This window comes from Henningerozyma blattae, chromosome 7, assembly GCF_000315915.1.
Source record: "Henningerozyma blattae CBS 6284 chromosome 7, complete genome".
Taxonomy (NCBI): domain Eukaryota; kingdom Fungi; phylum Ascomycota; class Saccharomycetes; order Saccharomycetales; family Saccharomycetaceae; genus Henningerozyma; species Henningerozyma blattae.
In genome coordinates, this window is record NC_020191.1 from 780,541 (window position 1) to 797,643 (window position 17,103).

The 17,103-nt window shown below is 31.2% G+C and overlaps 7 protein-coding genes and 1 non-coding gene across 8 annotated transcripts; 2 read left to right on the forward strand and 6 right to left on the reverse strand.

Moving 5' to 3' along the window:
* Nucleotides 1-190: 190 nt before the first annotated feature.
* On the reverse strand, nt 191-883 carry PDX3 (pyridoxamine-phosphate oxidase PDX3; the record flags this gene model as incomplete). The annotated part of the gene is made up of 1 exon (XM_004181703.1): nt 191-883. One exon carries the CDS (start codon nt 881-883, stop codon nt 191-193), a length of 693 nt encoding a protein of 230 aa, XP_004181751.1.
* Nucleotides 884-1,702: 819 nt separating this feature from the next.
* On the reverse strand, nt 1,703-2,953 carry TBLA0G02960 (FluC/FEX family fluoride channel; the record flags this gene model as incomplete). Its single annotated transcript, XM_004181704.1, has 1 exon — nt 1,703-2,953. One exon carries the CDS (start codon nt 2,951-2,953, stop codon nt 1,703-1,705), a length of 1,251 nt encoding a protein of 416 aa, XP_004181752.1.
* Nucleotides 2,954-4,651: 1,698 nt separating this feature from the next.
* Nucleotides 4,652-5,599, forward strand: ATP3 (F1F0 ATP synthase subunit gamma; the record flags this gene model as incomplete). The annotated part of the gene is made up of 1 exon (XM_004181705.1): nt 4,652-5,599. The coding sequence occupies one exon, from the start codon at nt 4,652-4,654 to the stop codon at nt 5,597-5,599; it is 948 nt and encodes a 315-aa protein (XP_004181753.1).
* Nucleotides 5,600-6,424: 825 nt separating this feature from the next.
* On the forward strand, nt 6,425-8,419 carry FAT1 (long-chain fatty acid transporter FAT1; the record flags this gene model as incomplete). Its single annotated transcript, XM_004181706.1, has 1 exon — nt 6,425-8,419. One exon carries the CDS (start codon nt 6,425-6,427, stop codon nt 8,417-8,419), a length of 1,995 nt encoding a protein of 664 aa, XP_004181754.1.
* Nucleotides 8,420-8,807: 388 nt separating this feature from the next.
* GCV1 (glycine decarboxylase subunit T) lies at nt 8,808-10,001 on the reverse strand (the record flags this gene model as incomplete). Its single annotated transcript, XM_004181707.1, has 1 exon — nt 8,808-10,001. One exon carries the CDS (start codon nt 9,999-10,001, stop codon nt 8,808-8,810), a length of 1,194 nt encoding a protein of 397 aa, XP_004181755.1.
* Nucleotides 10,002-10,410: 409 nt separating this feature from the next.
* TCM62 (Tcm62p) lies at nt 10,411-12,141 on the reverse strand (the record flags this gene model as incomplete). Its single annotated transcript, XM_004181708.1, has 1 exon — nt 10,411-12,141. One exon carries the CDS (start codon nt 12,139-12,141, stop codon nt 10,411-10,413), a length of 1,731 nt encoding a protein of 576 aa, XP_004181756.1.
* A 503-nt stretch (nt 12,142-12,644) lies between these two features.
* On the reverse strand, nt 12,645-13,097 carry ATG31 (Atg31p; the record flags this gene model as incomplete). The annotated part of the gene is made up of 1 exon (XM_004181709.1): nt 12,645-13,097. The coding sequence occupies one exon, from the start codon at nt 13,095-13,097 to the stop codon at nt 12,645-12,647; it is 453 nt and encodes a 150-aa protein (XP_004181757.1).
* Nucleotides 13,098-15,321: 2,224 nt separating this feature from the next.
* Nucleotides 15,322-15,394, reverse strand: TBLA0Gtrna5V. The gene has a single exon. It is a non-coding gene; the product is annotated as a tRNA-Val (tRNA).
* Between the last annotated feature and the right edge of the window lie 1,709 nt (nt 15,395-17,103).

A 17,103-nucleotide genomic window follows, 5' to 3' on the forward strand; every position in this document is an offset into this window, starting at 1 on the left:
CAAGTAACTATACAAATGATTCATACGTATGTGATTAATGATCAATAATAATGCGTAATTTTATATATTCATACAAATAAGAAATGTCAGAATTTACACTATGTAACGAAAATTGATGGTAATTAATTTTATTTTAAAAGAATGAAATGGCATAAACTTGGAGTATATGTGAAGGCAACCAGTATTTTTTTTATGGTGCTAATCTAACAACTTCCCAAGGATCTTCTGGAGAATTTCTTCTGTATAGGAATCTGTCATGTAGACGAGAATCTCTTCCTTGCCAGAATTCTACTTCCAATGGAACAACTCTTAAACCACCCCAGTAATCTGGACATGGTATGTCGGCATCTTTGACGTCCTTGAATCTCTCCTCATTTTTAGTTTTATATTCATTCAATTCGTCCCTATTTTTAATAACATGAGATTGAGGTGATGACCAAGCACCAATTTTAGAACCACGAGGTCTGGTAGCAAAGTAACGTTCAGAGGTTTCTCTGTTAACATGTTCAGTAATCCCATCTACACGAACTTGTCTTTGCAAGTTTTTCCAAAAGAAATTAATTGCAGCATTTGGATTAGATTTGATATCTTTAGCCTTTCTTGAAGTACCCCAATTTGAGTAAATAGTAAAACCCCTATGATCTAATTCTTTAAATAATAAGACACGAGAGGAGACTCTACCAGATGGTAATTCAGCAGATGAGAAAGTAATGCATTCTGGAATCGTTTCAGTTGGATCATTTCTTGCATCTTCGAACCATTTTTTGAACTGATCGATTGGATCTTTCTCTAATTGTGACTCATCCAATGTAGATTTATCATATTGGTAGGTTTTAGGAGCAAAAATTAATGGAGTTTGAGTTCTTTCAGGATCACTAGACATGTTATATGTGGATATGTTCATAAACGAGAGTATATTATATTTAGAATTAACTTATTCACCATGATATATAATAGTTAATTAAAATAAAACTATCGTAAAAGAAAAAAAACATTAATTTACTTGCTATTGAAATATAGAAGCATCGATTATCTAGAATCTGAAAGGAAACAGGCATTATGCGAAATTTCCCCTTTCCTCAATAGGTCATCACGCAGTTTTCTCTGAAAAAAATGGAAACTTAGAAAATGCGACTCCGGATGACACACCAAGGACAGTAAATTTCAAAGCGTTTAATAATAATAACAATGGTGGAGTGAGATTTGTAACAATGAGGTGACAATAAGTAGGACAAGAAAGTTGGGGAGGTTAATAAAATTAATCTGGAGCAGTTTTTGTGAGATAACCAACTATAAAGAAAATGTGATTATGGGTATAATTTAAGTTAAATAAGATATCAATGTATATAGGTATCAGGAAGAGATATAAATATGCTTATAAGATTATTATCATTATTGTTATTAATATTTAATTAGTAGCATGCAATGAGGATGTTTCCTTTTAGAAAAAAAAAAAATAAAAATAAAAAAAAAAAATAAAAACAAAAATTAGCAGACAAAGGGAGGAATAAAATTATTAAAGATGAATTGAAAATTGGTACATGAATAAGAAAGTCTAATTTTAACACTGGAAGATCTGCACTAGTTATATAGTCTGAGTTGGAAAAATAGTCTAGTTTTTGTAAGGTATTAGATTAAATGTCGAAGGGAAAAAAGAAAAGAAAAGATATATTAGTAAAATTAAGATTAACAAATAATATAATTAGCAAACAGGGTCTGTTAGGCCTCTTGTCCATGAGAAAATACCCAGTAAAAGCACTGCTAAGACATATGAGATAAAAATAGATGTGGTATAATACAATAGGGTATCTGGCAAAGGTAATTTATAACCCTCATTTATGAATGTACTAATGGTACTTAAACTACCACAGAACCCAGATATTATAGCGGTAACTACACGACATTGTTTTAAAGTATGAGCGATCGGTTTCATATGTAAAGCGGATCCAGAATGTCTTTTACCCTTTTGAATCAAAGTCAAGACACAAATAACAATCACAGCCAATTCATTAGCGATAAAAGTTCCAATAGGGAATTGAGCTATTCTTGCATTAAACCAATCAGATAATTTCATACGCAAGATGGCACCTACTATACCAAAGAAAGGTGGTAAAGTCCATTTCCCACGAGCATATGTATTATAGCATAATACTAAAACAATTAGCATTCCGATGATAGGTAAGCATAAGACAGCTGAGAGGAAATTCATATATCTTAGAAAAGTGTTTCTCCAATTACCATGATCAAAGAAATTTTTTAAATAATCCGGATGATAAAACAAATCAGTGACTAATTTTCTACCAAAGATTAATGAACCCATTGAAACTAATAATTCCAATGTTAAGACAGATAAAAATTCCATTATACCATAGGCTCTATTAGGCCAGTGTTTATGACCTTTGATATCTGAAGAAGTTAAATCCGTAGAATATTCAAACAGCTCTAAGATAAAAGAGGAATATGAAGAAAGACAACCACAAAACCCTGTTGTTAAGGCTAAAAATAATTCTGGAAAATCATCAAACCATTTAGCTGTTTTCAATTCTTGTAGTATACCCATGATGATACAAGCTACAATATTTGACCATATTACTGTTCCTGAAGCGATATACGATGGAGAATATTCAGCTAGTCTAGAGATACCTAATCTAGTATAATTCCCAATGATTGCCCAAGTGACAAAGACAGAATATTTGTATGCAAGAGCTCTATATTGTTTGGGAAATTTATAATAGTAGGAAGTGAACGGTATGTCATGTACTATATCTTGAGATTCCTTTTGTTGAGGGGATGCTATTAGTTCAATAGGAGATTGTGATTCAGAGTTTGAATTACTATGAATGATCTGTTTATCATTATCATATTCATCTTCGTCATGCTCTCCAGGCCCCTCCTCATCTTGCTCCGAAGATGCAGAGATCGAAGAAGACCTGGTAGCAGATCGATCAGACATCACTTCATGATATTGTGCTGATGTTTCAGAGGTGGCATCGTTATAACTAATGGAATTTGAATTGGAAGGTGTATTCGCTAGAGGGTGATTCTCTAAATCTGTTGTGTGTGACATCTAAAAAGGTTGAGTCAATTATTAATTTTGGTATGAATTGGCGTATGATTGATTCTTGTATGAGTTGGTGTAACTCATACATGAAATTTATGAAATATACCAATATACCAATCGTTGTGGTAGTTATATGTTGTACAGTAGAAAATAAAAAATATAGAAAATTTTGTTTCAAGGCAAAAAAAAGTAATGTAAAAAATAAAAAAATAAAAAATGATTAACAAATCGACAAGTAAATAGCCAGACAAAACTTTACAGATTTAATTCAAATTACAAGGAACCCCTCGATATGAACAAGTGTAGAATTAAGTAAATTTTTAACAAATAAGCATTTCATTACAATTGCCTCTCAAAGCAAAATTAACAGAAAAAGACCGCATGCTCTCTGTACTCGACTCCCTCTCTTTGTCTGTATTTTTCTTGGCGTTGGTGATGATGATGATTGTTACCCAGAAAGGTGAAGTGAAAGGTTATGTTTTTACAATGAGAAACAAAAGTGCCTCTATAAAAGCAAGATAGTGTATGTGTATTATTGATGGAACGGTCTTACACATTGGGATGACACTTTACAAGTAAGTATCTGTCGTTGTTTGTGGATATATTCGAATAATAGTAATAATAACGATAATAATAGTAATAGTAATAAGTATAGTCCCGACCTTATGTTAGGTAGAACTGGATATGCCCGAAAGAAAGATTGCAAAGGGAATCGGTCGTCCAGTGCACTAAGAATGGTGATAATCACAGTAAGACTGCAGTTCTTTAGTTGAACTCCGTTATATTGGTTGATGACCTATTTGTTTATCTTGCTTATTTCTTTGTTTTGTGGTTTTCCCTTTAAAGGTTGAAATTTCAAACTTTTTGAACATTACCCAATATCTGTTTTCCATTTTTGGATCTACTTGAAAGACGGATTTGGTAATTTTGCATTTTTCAGGGAGTAGCGGAAAGCGGCTTACTACATATGGTAATTCACACTGAAACGGGAAGCCCAGCTGTAATGCCGGGTAAATTTTTTTCACTATTTTTGTCAGGTTGTGAGCCCTGGAAATAGAGCAACGCAAATTATAGAAACCCACCCAATAAGCGGTTATTTCAGCAGTTATTGATAAGACTGAGCTTTTACAAACACTAGTAACAATGTTTTATTGTGTTTTGTTGAAAAGATTTCCCACGTGCTTTTCACGTGCACTAGAATCACGTGCCCGGCCGGATCGGATCCGGTGGCCCCTCGAAGATCTCGGAAACGTCAAATTAACAAATCACACCAATTCCAATGAGACAAACAAAGTACTAATACTCTAATGACAGCCAATATTAACCTTGAGATGGCCAAGAAGAAAGAGAAAGAGAAAGAGAAGGAAAACCCATCGAGGCTCTGGCTATACAGATTAATGAAAGATTAATAGTCTAAACTAGCATACGACAATATTACAAGCTGATTAAGGATACTATTGATTTTTTATCATCCCTATATTATTCTAATATTTTATCCCCATATATATATATAATATAGTATTGAGTATTGAGATAAAATAGAAAAAAAAGAAAAAAAATTCAATAGCAATTACCCTATCTATATTAAAGATGAATGCTCTTAAATTAAACTCCACCCGTTTGGCTGCCAATATGGCTACCAAGACATGTTTCAATGGCATGAACTCGGTAAGAACATATGTAACTTTAAAAGAAGTTGAAACAAGATTGAAGTCCATTAAGAATATCGAAAAAATCACCAAGACTATGAAGATTGTGGCTAGTACAAGATTGAATAAGGCTGAAAGAGCCAAATTAATTACCAAGAATTATATGGATACTCATAATCAATTTTATAAGAATGCTGGTGTTGAAGGTGCCACTGAATCAGCAGAACCTCAAGGCAATAAGAATTTCTTGATCATTGCCATTTCTTCAGACAAAGGGTTATGTGGTTCTATCCATTCCCATTTGTCCAAATCTGTAAAGTCCGCCATCTGGAACGACGCTAACAGATCTTCCAACAACTACGATATCATTGCCATCGGGGATAAGATCAAAGCTTTGTTATTAAGAGCTTTCCCAGAAAATGTCAAATTGGGTATCTCTCAAGTCTGTAAGAGAGTTCCAACTTATCAAGAATCTTCCAACATCGCTGATTTAATTATCTCCGACTACATCGGCAAGAATAAGTATGACAAAGTTTTGATATATTACAATCAACCAGTCTCTTCCTTGTCATTTGAACCAGCTCAATCTGAATTTTTCAATGAAAATGATATCGATAATTCTCCAAACTTTTCCAAATTCGAAATCGATCCAAACACTCAAGATATTTCCAAGGATCTAATTGAATACAACCTAGCAAACAAAATCTTAGTAGCCATGACTCAGGGTTATGCTGCAGAAATCTCTGCTAGAAGAAACGCCATGGATAACGCTTCCAAGAACGCCCAAGATATGATCCAAAAGAATTCCATCTTATATAACAGAACAAGACAAGCAGTCATTACTAACGAATTGGTCGATATCATTACAGGTGCAAGTACCTTGGACTAGATTCCATTCAAAAGCCATACGTGTGCGTCTCACTCTTGAGTCGTCCGCCTGTCTATATATATATATATATTCTTTAATCTCTGTCTATAAAACACATTGTTTTTTTTATCCTATAACACTACTACTATTCCCTTCTCTCACATATATTTTGTTACTATTTGATTACATTAATTCAACGTTCTTTGTAGACTCCATTCTTGGATATTTGCAACTTAGATTTGTTTTTTCCAGTTATTGGTTTCTACTTCCTTTCCCATAGCATTTTTTAACTGAAATTTCAACTCTATTTATTTTTATAACCCTGGAGTTTATTATTGCCTCGGGCTATTCACAAAGGGACACGGACTCACTTTGTTGGGCCAAATTCACTCATCTATCAGGAACTCCTAAAATGCTAACGTAAGAGTAATTTTAGGTTAGTTTTTTGTTTATGTATCTATTTCCTTGTTCCATATTGATCTATCATAAGATTTCATTAAATTTATATTTCACTTAGTAGAGTGTGTTCCAGTCGCAAAAGCTTATATTATTCTCCCTCTCTTAATCTCTCTGATATACTCTCTAGTTTTAATACTTGGAGAAAGAAAAAATTTTGAGACAATAGCTTTCAGATAAAATAAAATAAAATAAAATAGTTTGTTAATTCCATAAAGACAAAAAAAGGACTGTTTTAATACAGTTTTAATATTATTATAAAAAATTATAAATCTATATATATACTAAAAATAGAAAAATTTATAAAATAAAAAAAATATATCGCCGTTTTTATTTGTGTTTTTATTTCAGGGTATTGTCGATAAAAGAAATAAAAAGAAAAAAAGTAGCATGGTTCCTCTACCGTTACAAAGAACGATGAAACGACTAGTACGTTTAATATTTTCTCCAATTATTTTCCTTTTCCAATTCTTATTGTCTGCCCCAATTGATGCTTTGGATAATAGATATCGTATTAAAGAAGATTTCTACATCGTACCTTTTTTCTTCAAGGCTTTATTCAGATATATTTGGTCTATTAGACAAAACAAATTTCATTGTTGGTACGTTTTTGAAAGAAATGTAAAAAATCAGCCAAATAATTTATTCATTAAGTATGTTAACTCAAATACAAACGTCCTACAAACTTTTACGTATAAAGAGACCTATGATATCGTATTGAGATTATCATATCATTTCGTTGAATATTATAACATTCAACCCGGTGATCATATTGCAGTAGATTGTACAAATAAGCCTTTATTCTTATTCATATGGTTGTCTCTATGGAATATCGGTGCTATTCCAGCATTCTTGAATTATAATAGTAAAGGTCAACCATTAGTACATTCTTTAAAAATTTCAAATATTAAACAAGCTTTCATTGAGCCAGATGCAAGACAATCCTTTGTAGAAACAGAACCACAAATTAGAAGAGAATTACCAGATTTACCAATTCATTATATCGATGAACATTCTTGGGAACAAGAAATTCTGTTAAACAATGAAGCTAAGGGATTATTACAAGAGCATGATAAAAGATGTCCAAAGGGTCTGACAGATTTTAAACCAGCCATGTTTATTTATACTTCAGGGACAACAGGTTTGCCAAAGGCAGCAATTATGTCTTGGAGAAAAGCTAATATTGGTACAGAATTATTTGCTCATGTTTTCCATATGAATTCTGAAAGTATTGTTTTCACAGCAATGCCACTTTTCCATTCCACAGCTGCTCTATTGGGTGTTTGTGCTGTCTTAGCAAAGGGATCTTGTATTGCGATGTCACCAAAATTCTCTGCTTCCAAATTTTGGGAACAGGTTTATCAAATTAATGCCACTCATATTCAATACGTTGGTGAAATTTGTAGATATCTATTAAATTCTCCAATTTCAGAATATGAACAAATGCATAGTGTCAAGATTGCCATGGGTAACGGTTTAAGACCAGATATTTGGAGAGAATTTAAGGCAAGGTTTAATATTCCTATCATTGGTGAGTTTTATGCTGCCACTGAAGCCCCATTTGCCACTACAAATTATCAAAAAGCAGATTTTGGTGTAGGTGCTTGTAGAAATTATGGTTCGTTTATCCAATGGTTTTTAGCTTTCCAACAAACTTTAGTTAAAATGGATCCAGAAGATGATACTATCGTTTATAGAAATTCAAAAGGTCTTTGTGAACATCCAAAAGTTGGGGAACCAGGTGAAATGTTAATGAGAATATTTTTCCCAAGAAAACCAGAAACTTCTTTCCAAGGCTATTTGGGTAACAAGAAAGAAACTGAATCGAAAGTTATTCGTGACGTATTTAGAAAAGGTGATGCATGGTATAGATGTGGTGATTTAGTCAGAGAGGATAGCAATGGTTTATGGTATTTCATGGATAGAATGGGTGATACATTCAGATGGAAGTCTGAAAATGTGTCTACTACCGAAGTTGAAGATCAAATTATAGGTTCAAATCCAAAAGATTTTGCTCAAGTTGTCGTTGTTGGTATTAAAGTTCCAACTTATGAAGGTAGAGCAGGCTTTGCCTTGATCAAATTGGATAAAGATAAGCCTGTTGATCAAATACCTAACGATAAAAAGATTCAGGCATTAAATAATATGTTAGCAGAAATATCTGGTGAATTGCCAAAATATGCTATGCCTTTGTTTGTTAAATTTGTAGATGAATTTAAAATGACCGAATCTCATAAAATTAGAAAGAAGATTTACAGAGACCAAATCTTACCTCATGGTGAAGATGGTAAAGATACTTTATTCTATCTTTCAAATTTCAAGGAATATAAAGTTTTAACTGATGATGTTTGGCAAGATATTCAACTGCAAAGAATTAAATTGTAATAAAATTCGATTTACTTATATTTCACTAAATTTCACATCATACTTCACTTTTACTCCAACTTTTTTAATTGATAGGCCTATTTTTTTTTTTCATTTATCACAAAAACTAGTTTTAACACTCTATTTTTCTCTATTATTTTTTGTTTTCTTGACAGTATTATGTTGGTTTTCCATATTGGTAGATGTACATTTATATTAAACTACATGCAATAATTCGTAGACGGGTTGGTGTAGCTGTTACTGTTGTTTTTTGATAATGAAGAGCTTCGAAAAAAATGTCTATAGTAGAGTTTGACGAGGATATTATTTTTTATTGCTATTTAGTAAATAAATTAAATGGTTTACTTATTTAGATTAATATAGATACGATGAGTTTTGTCTGATAATATTATTTAACCTCTGTAGTAACCAGTAGGAATAATGGCATTTTTTCTAAAACAATTGGGAACATTTTATTCCTTACTTCAACCAACAGTTCAGTTCCACTTTTACGGAAAGCTTTATCGACATAGCCTTGTCCGATATTTATATTTCCTAAACTTGGAGACGCAGATCCAGATGTTACAATACCTATTTGTTTTGATTTATCAGTAGTAAATATTTTGGCATCTGGTCTAGCTGCAGGTCCTTTACCCAAATATTTGAATGCAATGCGTGTTCTGGTGTAGTTTTTGTTGTTTAATTGATCCATAATATTATCAAAACCATTAAATTTACCTTTTTCTCCTGCTCTTCTAGATTTCGAGATTAACCAATTTAATCCACTTTCAACAGGGGTTATAGTTTCATCTAATTCATGGCCATATAAACACATACCAGCCTCAAGACGTAAACTGTCTCTAGCGGCCAAACCGATTGGTTTAGTTTCAGAATTATCTAATAATAAACGAGCAAAGTTTTCAGCTTTATCATTTGGTACACTAATTTCGAAACCATCTTCCCCAGTATACCCAGATCTAGCAACATCTATAGTAGTGCCATCATATAATTGGAATGATCTTCTAGAGCCAAAATATAAATCTTTTGTAGTTTGGCCTTCTTTCAGTAGCTTTTCAAATACTTGAGAAGCCTTTGGACCTTGTAAAGCAAGTAATGATTTATCCTTAATAACTTCCCAATTTACATCTTCACCAATTTGTTTGAGTTCGCCCAACAAGAATTCAGTGTCTCTTTTAATACAACCAGCATTGGTTACCACATAGAAACTGTTTTCTTTTTCTTTTGTGATCATTGTGTCATCTACAATACCACCAGTATTGTTTAATAAGACAGATAAAGTACCCTGATCAGCTTTTAGAGACTCGAAATCAGTAGGAGTGACCTTATGTAAGAACGAGACTGCATTTTTACCAGTTAATCTACTTTGCATCATGTGAGAAACGTCAAAAAGGCCGGCATTTGTTCTAGTCCAGTTATGAGATTCAATATGAGTTTGGCCCTTGTACAATACAGGCATAGAATATCCAGCATAAGGGACCATTGTACCTCCTAATTCGACATGTAAATCATGTAAGGCAGTTTTTTTTAAGCTTGCTTTAGTAACAGAGGAATTGAGTCTCTTCGTGACGGTGGATTTAAGCATGATTTAAACTTTGGTTATTGGGCTGCTAAAATACTGCAAATATAGTTGTCTGCTCGAAACAAAAAGTAATAAAATAGAAGTAGGTATTGTGATAAATATAATTTAGTCTATGAGTAAACGTTAGTCTTTCGAAGTTTTACATATTTTGGTGTTTTTAAATAAAGAAGTCAACTCCTTCGGAGTCAGTTCCTAAATAGCAGAAGTCAAAATTAGAAATTAAAAATCCCTTATCGATAACAATGATAACAATAAGATACTCATCTAATGGGATTGTACGTATAAAATGTTTCAATATATTAGATTTACAAGTACACAAGCATAAAACTACCAGTCATGTATACATAGAATGCATTGCAGCTTGACATTACATATTTACAAGATTATAAGGTTAGATATCGATAGACCAATTTTATCTTTTCTTGGGCTTCTCAAATATCCCTGATATAATCGTGCTACAACTATAAAGTAACCGAATCATAGTACTCACATTGTAAAGAGTCTCGTCCATCTTGTTCCACGGTTCCAGTATACCAAGTTGTCTAACATCTTGTAAAGCATGATCTTCATGGGACAGGCAAGCATTGAAAAATCCATCGAAAACGGAAGTCTTCATTGACATTTCTGCTACTTGAATAGAATTCAAACCTTGACTATTTATCAGAGCATTTTTAGAAGGGATTGCTAAAGCACTGATTAATGCATCAAATAGCAAGTTATTTTTGAAAGTTTTTGGTCTTTTATTTTCTCCTGTTGTAACAAATGAATTGCTTTTAATAATGAAATTTCCATGACTGGGAACAAACCCATCTTTTAAACCATTTAGAAGAAAGTTATTTACTAAGTTATCCATTGACTCGATTCTTCTATTAATTTCAAATTGGCTATCACCACCTAAGTTTACCGTAATTGTTTTTTTCAGAAAATTATCTAACTTTGAGCAATCATGATTTAATTTAATATCATTAAAAAGAATAGCTTCGCCAACAGTACATTTCATCGATTTAAGTTCACCAAAATAATCTCGACTGCTAACTTTACTAGGAATTGTAGGACTAAATGTTGGGGAATAAATACTCTCAATGCCTTTTGGTAATTTCAAAAACTCTAATAGCTTTGAATTTTCTTGAATAGAGATACCATTAAATGAGGATTCATCATATTTCATTACAATCACTTTTGAATCAATATTCTGTCTTTTGTTTTTATTATTATGTATACTGATTGCATTAATAGCATCACCAGAGCAATTCCCATTGATAATTAATAGCAATGATTTACTTTCCCTTGTTGCATAATTTATAGCAGGTAAGATATATCTTGCATCTACTAATGATCCGTCGTAGACAAGAGTCAGTAGAGGTTTGTCATTAAAAGATAATAGTTTCTTTTTCGGTATATCAATTGACCTTAGATATGGCTCATTGCCTTGAATAATTCCGGTTGGGAATTGATATCCATCTGATATAGTAATAGAATCTTCTCTTGTTTTCCCTTTTTGGAAAATAATAGATGTGTCCGAGTATATTTTGTAATCAATTGGTTTTAAGATTTGTTGGATAGTATCAAAATCCTTCTGAGAATTCGATAGTTTTTTTATTAGTATATCAATTTGCTTTGGTTTGATATTCGTAACTCTATTGTCTTTAATAAACTTTCTAATCATTTCAATGGACAAATGGATATGTTTAATCGTATCAGTTGTCGGATTTTTCCTTATCCCTTCTAAGATATAACGAGATAGAGTAGTGCTTAAAGGTGTTAGGTTACCTCGGTTACATTCTAAAAAAAATTGTAAGCCTAGCTGTGATAGTCTGTTTTCTGGATTAGACAGTTGCTCTTTAATTGAGCTTGTAATTTCATTTTTCTGTTGATCTATAAGAAAATTTTTTACAACATGTTCTAATCTTGTAGATTCTTGTGATGATAAGGATTCAGGAGTTCTCTTGTATTTACTTTTATAAAGTAAAGTCTTATTATGAGATGAAGAATTTAGGATATCATCTAATAATGTAATACTTTTTGTTAAGGAATTTATGGTTTCAACATTGGAAAGGTTGTGGATTGGAGTTTGCAGCGTTGTGATAGAACGGATTGCCGATAACTGCAGGAGATTAGTATATACTTTACTAGTCCTTAACATTATTTATTTTAACATTAAATTAATCCTAATTTAGAAAAGCAACAGGCGCACTTAGTTATGTCTTAGTAGCTTTGTTTTCACTTTTTTAAGTTTTGTATTCGACTAATCTCAAAATAATCTAAAGGGCGGACCAGCATAGTTTTATTCGACAGTTAGATTTAAGACAAATTTAAAAGAAGGCTTAAAAAGAAAAGCCAATATATCCAAAGATTTAAAATTGTAGGATATCTTGGACTCAAGCTATCCAAAATGTAAAGTAGTGTATTTTTGAAAAAAAATTTCCAATATTTTTATTATTTTTCTCTTTTTTTGTATTTAGTTTTCTGTTATTTTAAAATGTCCATAAAAAGCTTACACCAAGAGATAATCATAAATAATTACTACCATTACAAAATCTAAAAATTTTACAACAATCTAAATAGCTGAGAATTTAATTCAATTTAAAGAATAGAATATATATAACAATCAGTACAAATCCTAATCTAAATATGCCTTAAACAAATTTAAAAAGAATTTGATATACTAGTTAACTGCTCATTTTGAATTAAGTATAATTTAACTAGATCATCTAAAGATACTCTTTCCCCGATACCTTTCATCTCTTCAAATCTAGAAAGGACATCCAATTTAATATCACAATAGGGAGGCGTATCATACGTTTCACTTTCCTCCATCGTATCTTTATATGAAAGCAATTGGAAATGGTCTGAAATTAATTGAATATCAGAAACATACCCAGAAGATTCTATGTCGATAATAATTATATTTTCGATATTGCTATCATTGGACTCGTTTAATAATGCAATATCTGGTACATCGTCATCTTCCTCAAATATGTATTTTATATTTGTAGGGTACATACATTTCGTGTTATTTAAATCATCAACTGATTGTTCTATCAAGTGGGCTGAGCTAGAAATATTTTTATCTTGTACCGTTAAAAAGATCCCATCCATACTTTATCTTCAATAACAGTGTTAATTGTGAATCATACAAGGTGTTTTTCGTAAGTTCCAAGTTTATTCTCGTTTATCTAATCTGGAAAATCATTGATTTTCAAATATTCGGAGCTCCTTTTTATCTATAAAATAATGACGTTATCAGAATTAATGCAATCTTACTTAAGCGAGTCATTATTGATTAAAATCAATAGTTCCAGAAACCTACTGTAAAGTATTGAAATTTTCAAATATTCTGATGATCACGCTATAGCATTGGATCATAGAAGTAATAATTTATAAAAATATTAACATAAAATTTTATATTATGGATACTATCTTAGTATAAGCTTATGCATAATTATCTTCTTCGCTGTCTATTTTTGTTATGCTACCTAGTTATTCACATATGCATGACAATCACTTGTAAGACCAATGTTGCTAGTTGTAAATGAAACAACTGAAGTGAATAACAGCTACATGGTACTGATATAAGGAAGCTAATGAATTTAAAGTGAAGGCCAGGTTGTTGTACAAAAGTACATTCTAGAGAAAATCTGTTTGTAATTGTAGCTATTCCAATAGGGACTGACAAAGAGGTAAAAGGCCATATTTAAATTCGAAGGAATTACAATTTGTAGCATATTGACCTTATTTATTAAGCATGCCAATTCAATCTTAGTTAGAAGCTTGTGATAGAGCCAAAGATAGTATTATAAAAATTATTAACATGAAAAAATGAGAATAAAGAGATATTATTAAAAGCTTAGAATGCTAATGGGGCCAATGCGTAGTAAATAGCGATTAAAATTTACTAATTTTTTGACCTTTGACCGTATTTAATCTGTATCAATAGTTTTCATTATTTATCTTGGCTTCTAGCCTAGATATATTAATTTTCAAATAGATTCTAATTTTTGGAAAAACATCACATATTATAGAGGTGGGAAACTGATAAAAATGTCTTTATGAAATAATTGGAAAATAATATAATTATTTTCCAGCAAAGATTATAACAATAAACTATAGTGAGTTACATAGAGTCACACATACATATTTTAGTCAAAACTATGAAAGTTTTTTACACTTGATTCTAATATCCCGTGACAAAATTATTTGATGTCACATATTTATAATAAATTCCATTATTAATATATGGCAAAGTGATTTTTAAAGTCACATGACTACGTTCCTTCAGATGAGATAAGATATACGATAGTATTTAAATACGAAGATGAAAAGTTTTCAATATGAGCAAGATATACCAAGAAAATAAAGTAGAAAGTAGTCAGCAAAGAGTGGTCTGGAAATCTAGAAACTAATATTATTATATATTATTCATCTATATAAATTACGTAACAAGCAATCCTATACAGTTCTTCAATTTAAAGAATTATCTGTTGTTATCACTCTGGAATTAGTACGAGTGAGTATCGAAGATAGAAAGCGTAATGTCACGTAGTGTGAGCTACGCTACTCACTTGTATATCTAGAACACACGTGATAACAAAATGAAATCAACAAGTAGATGAACCATGAAGATTAATTCTATTTAAGAATCTAAAGCTAATAGAATAAACTAGAGGGCTAAGATAGAACAAAGAAATAAGGAACAGAAAACAAAAAGGACAGGATACAAAAAGATGGAAGTATATAGTGAACAAATCGGAACGTAATAATATAATATTTTAATTACATAGACTCAAGTATATACTTGTATAGCTCAATGAACAGTTAGTATTAAACTAGCAGCAAAAAAGACATGCCACTGTGGGTATCAGAGATTAAAAATGTCACACGTAATAATTTCTGACCGACAACAAGCCAAATGTCACATATTCTAAGAATATATATCACGTAATTTCAAGGATTATTAATTATGTATAGATTTATCAAGGTCAGACCCAAATCACGTGACGCGAAAACAAACATAGAACAAGAACTTGAGAATGTGAGTATAAAAAGGAACAATCTTACACGAAGAACAAATAAAGAAAGCTCAGAGCGAAGAAAGCAACGAACCAGTTGAGTTTCTAAGTCTAGAGAAATATATTAATATCTTAATTACCATACATAGTTAGATAAATAGAGCCTTTATACCAAATATAATATAGTTAGAACTCCGACTTGCTGCAATAGAAGAAGAAGGAGGCATTTACAAGATCCATAGATTGGAATCACAAAAATTGTGACAGTAGCTCACACTACGTGACATACCAAAAAAAATATTAAATTTGAAAAATGATTCAACCGAGGATTGAACTCGGGATCTTCGCCGTGTAAAGGCGACGTCGTAACCACTGGACCATTGAACCGCTGTTGAAATATGATGTAATACGAGACTGATAGGACAAGGATGATATTTCAGAGTTCGGATGGTAATGAGATCAGTAGTTACAGGTTGTATTATACAAGATTATTGTATCTCCCCTTGGTCCTTCTCTATATATTATATAATAGTATATTGATATATACATGCTCCTTGTATACTTCTTTAGAGCTGGACAGTTCTGGGTGCATAGTTACAAGATGCGGTACACTCATTGAAACCTGGGTGTCATTCTTACTGATAGGTGTCCGAGATGAACCAGAAGTAGGTACAGATTCAGTGGTTACAGTTGCTGGAATATGATTATATTATTTTCTATTAAGTGGTAAAAGACTTTTTATCACGTGACTTTTTTATTTAAAATGTGTTTTTCTTATTATATCGAAAAACACTATTTAAGAAATATATTCATTTTAGTTATAGTATTTACTATATATTCCTAAATAAAGTAATCATCTTTACATCTTAAACACTGTATAGCAATGTCTAACTCTCTTTAATCCCAGTAACAGTTGATGTTCCACGCCTGCTGAATAGTTGTTTCTCAGCTGTGGTCAGCTGATCTGTTCTCTTTCGAGGCTTCTCTTGTACTGATTTCTTGTAAGTATTACGTGAAAGGCGACGGCGCTTAGACGGTTTTACAACAAAATATACTAAATATTCTATTGATTTTGTAGCCAGATATACAATAATCATTATTGAATCATTACTGCTTTTACTAGTATACACCTAGATATATTTTCTTAAATTTAAAATAGTATTTTGTAACATATTATTTTAGTGAAGGTAACAAATGATACAATATATTATTTAAGCAGCAAGATAATAAAAATTAACTGTATATATAATGTAAAAGAGAAGAAATCATTTTACATTTATTAAGTCATTGTTCTAATGCATACCCCTCTAGAATACTAGGTATAATAAATACTAATAAATAATTTATTTAACTGATTAATCTACTGGAATTGAAGAGACTCCGACATTATTAAATAATGAATTTTGATGTAATTTTAGATTATTTCTTTTACATACTCTATAAACATATATAATTATTTACAAAATATACTCTTTATATAGTAAGCTAAAACAAGCTCCATTGATAAATGTTCTTTAACTCTAAAGAACATTTCCCTTATCTAACTAATACCTTAATTATGAACCAAACTAGGCATGCGAAAATTAAGCACTTGGTAAAAATGTTTTTTTGAGTAAAAAAAGAAAATAATCATATTATTTTCCAGCATATCTTAAGGGATTAAGTTACTTTATATTACCAGGCAATTTGCTTACTTTGTGACACTAAATCTCAACTCTGTTGGAAATAATGATAGTAATATTACTCTTTATTAAAAAACTTAAAGTTTTAAAACTTATTAAACAAATATTTGGATCCATGTAGGAAACTTCCAAATTTTGAAACTTAAATTAGAAGAACTTGTGTTAAAAGGTCATAACAGTAAAACAAAATCTTTAGCATAATATATCTACTTCTATATTATTTTTGCACAAGTAAATACCGGACAAAGAGAGTAAAAGTGAGGTAAATTTGATTATTAAACTAATCCAAGAAAATTGTTATCTTCAAAAAAGCTTGTTTTAAAATAGATAACAAATACCTGCTTCAGTCTGAACATTCATCAAAAATTAGGCTATTAAAATATGAGTAAAAGTTCCCTTTCATAAAATTCTGTA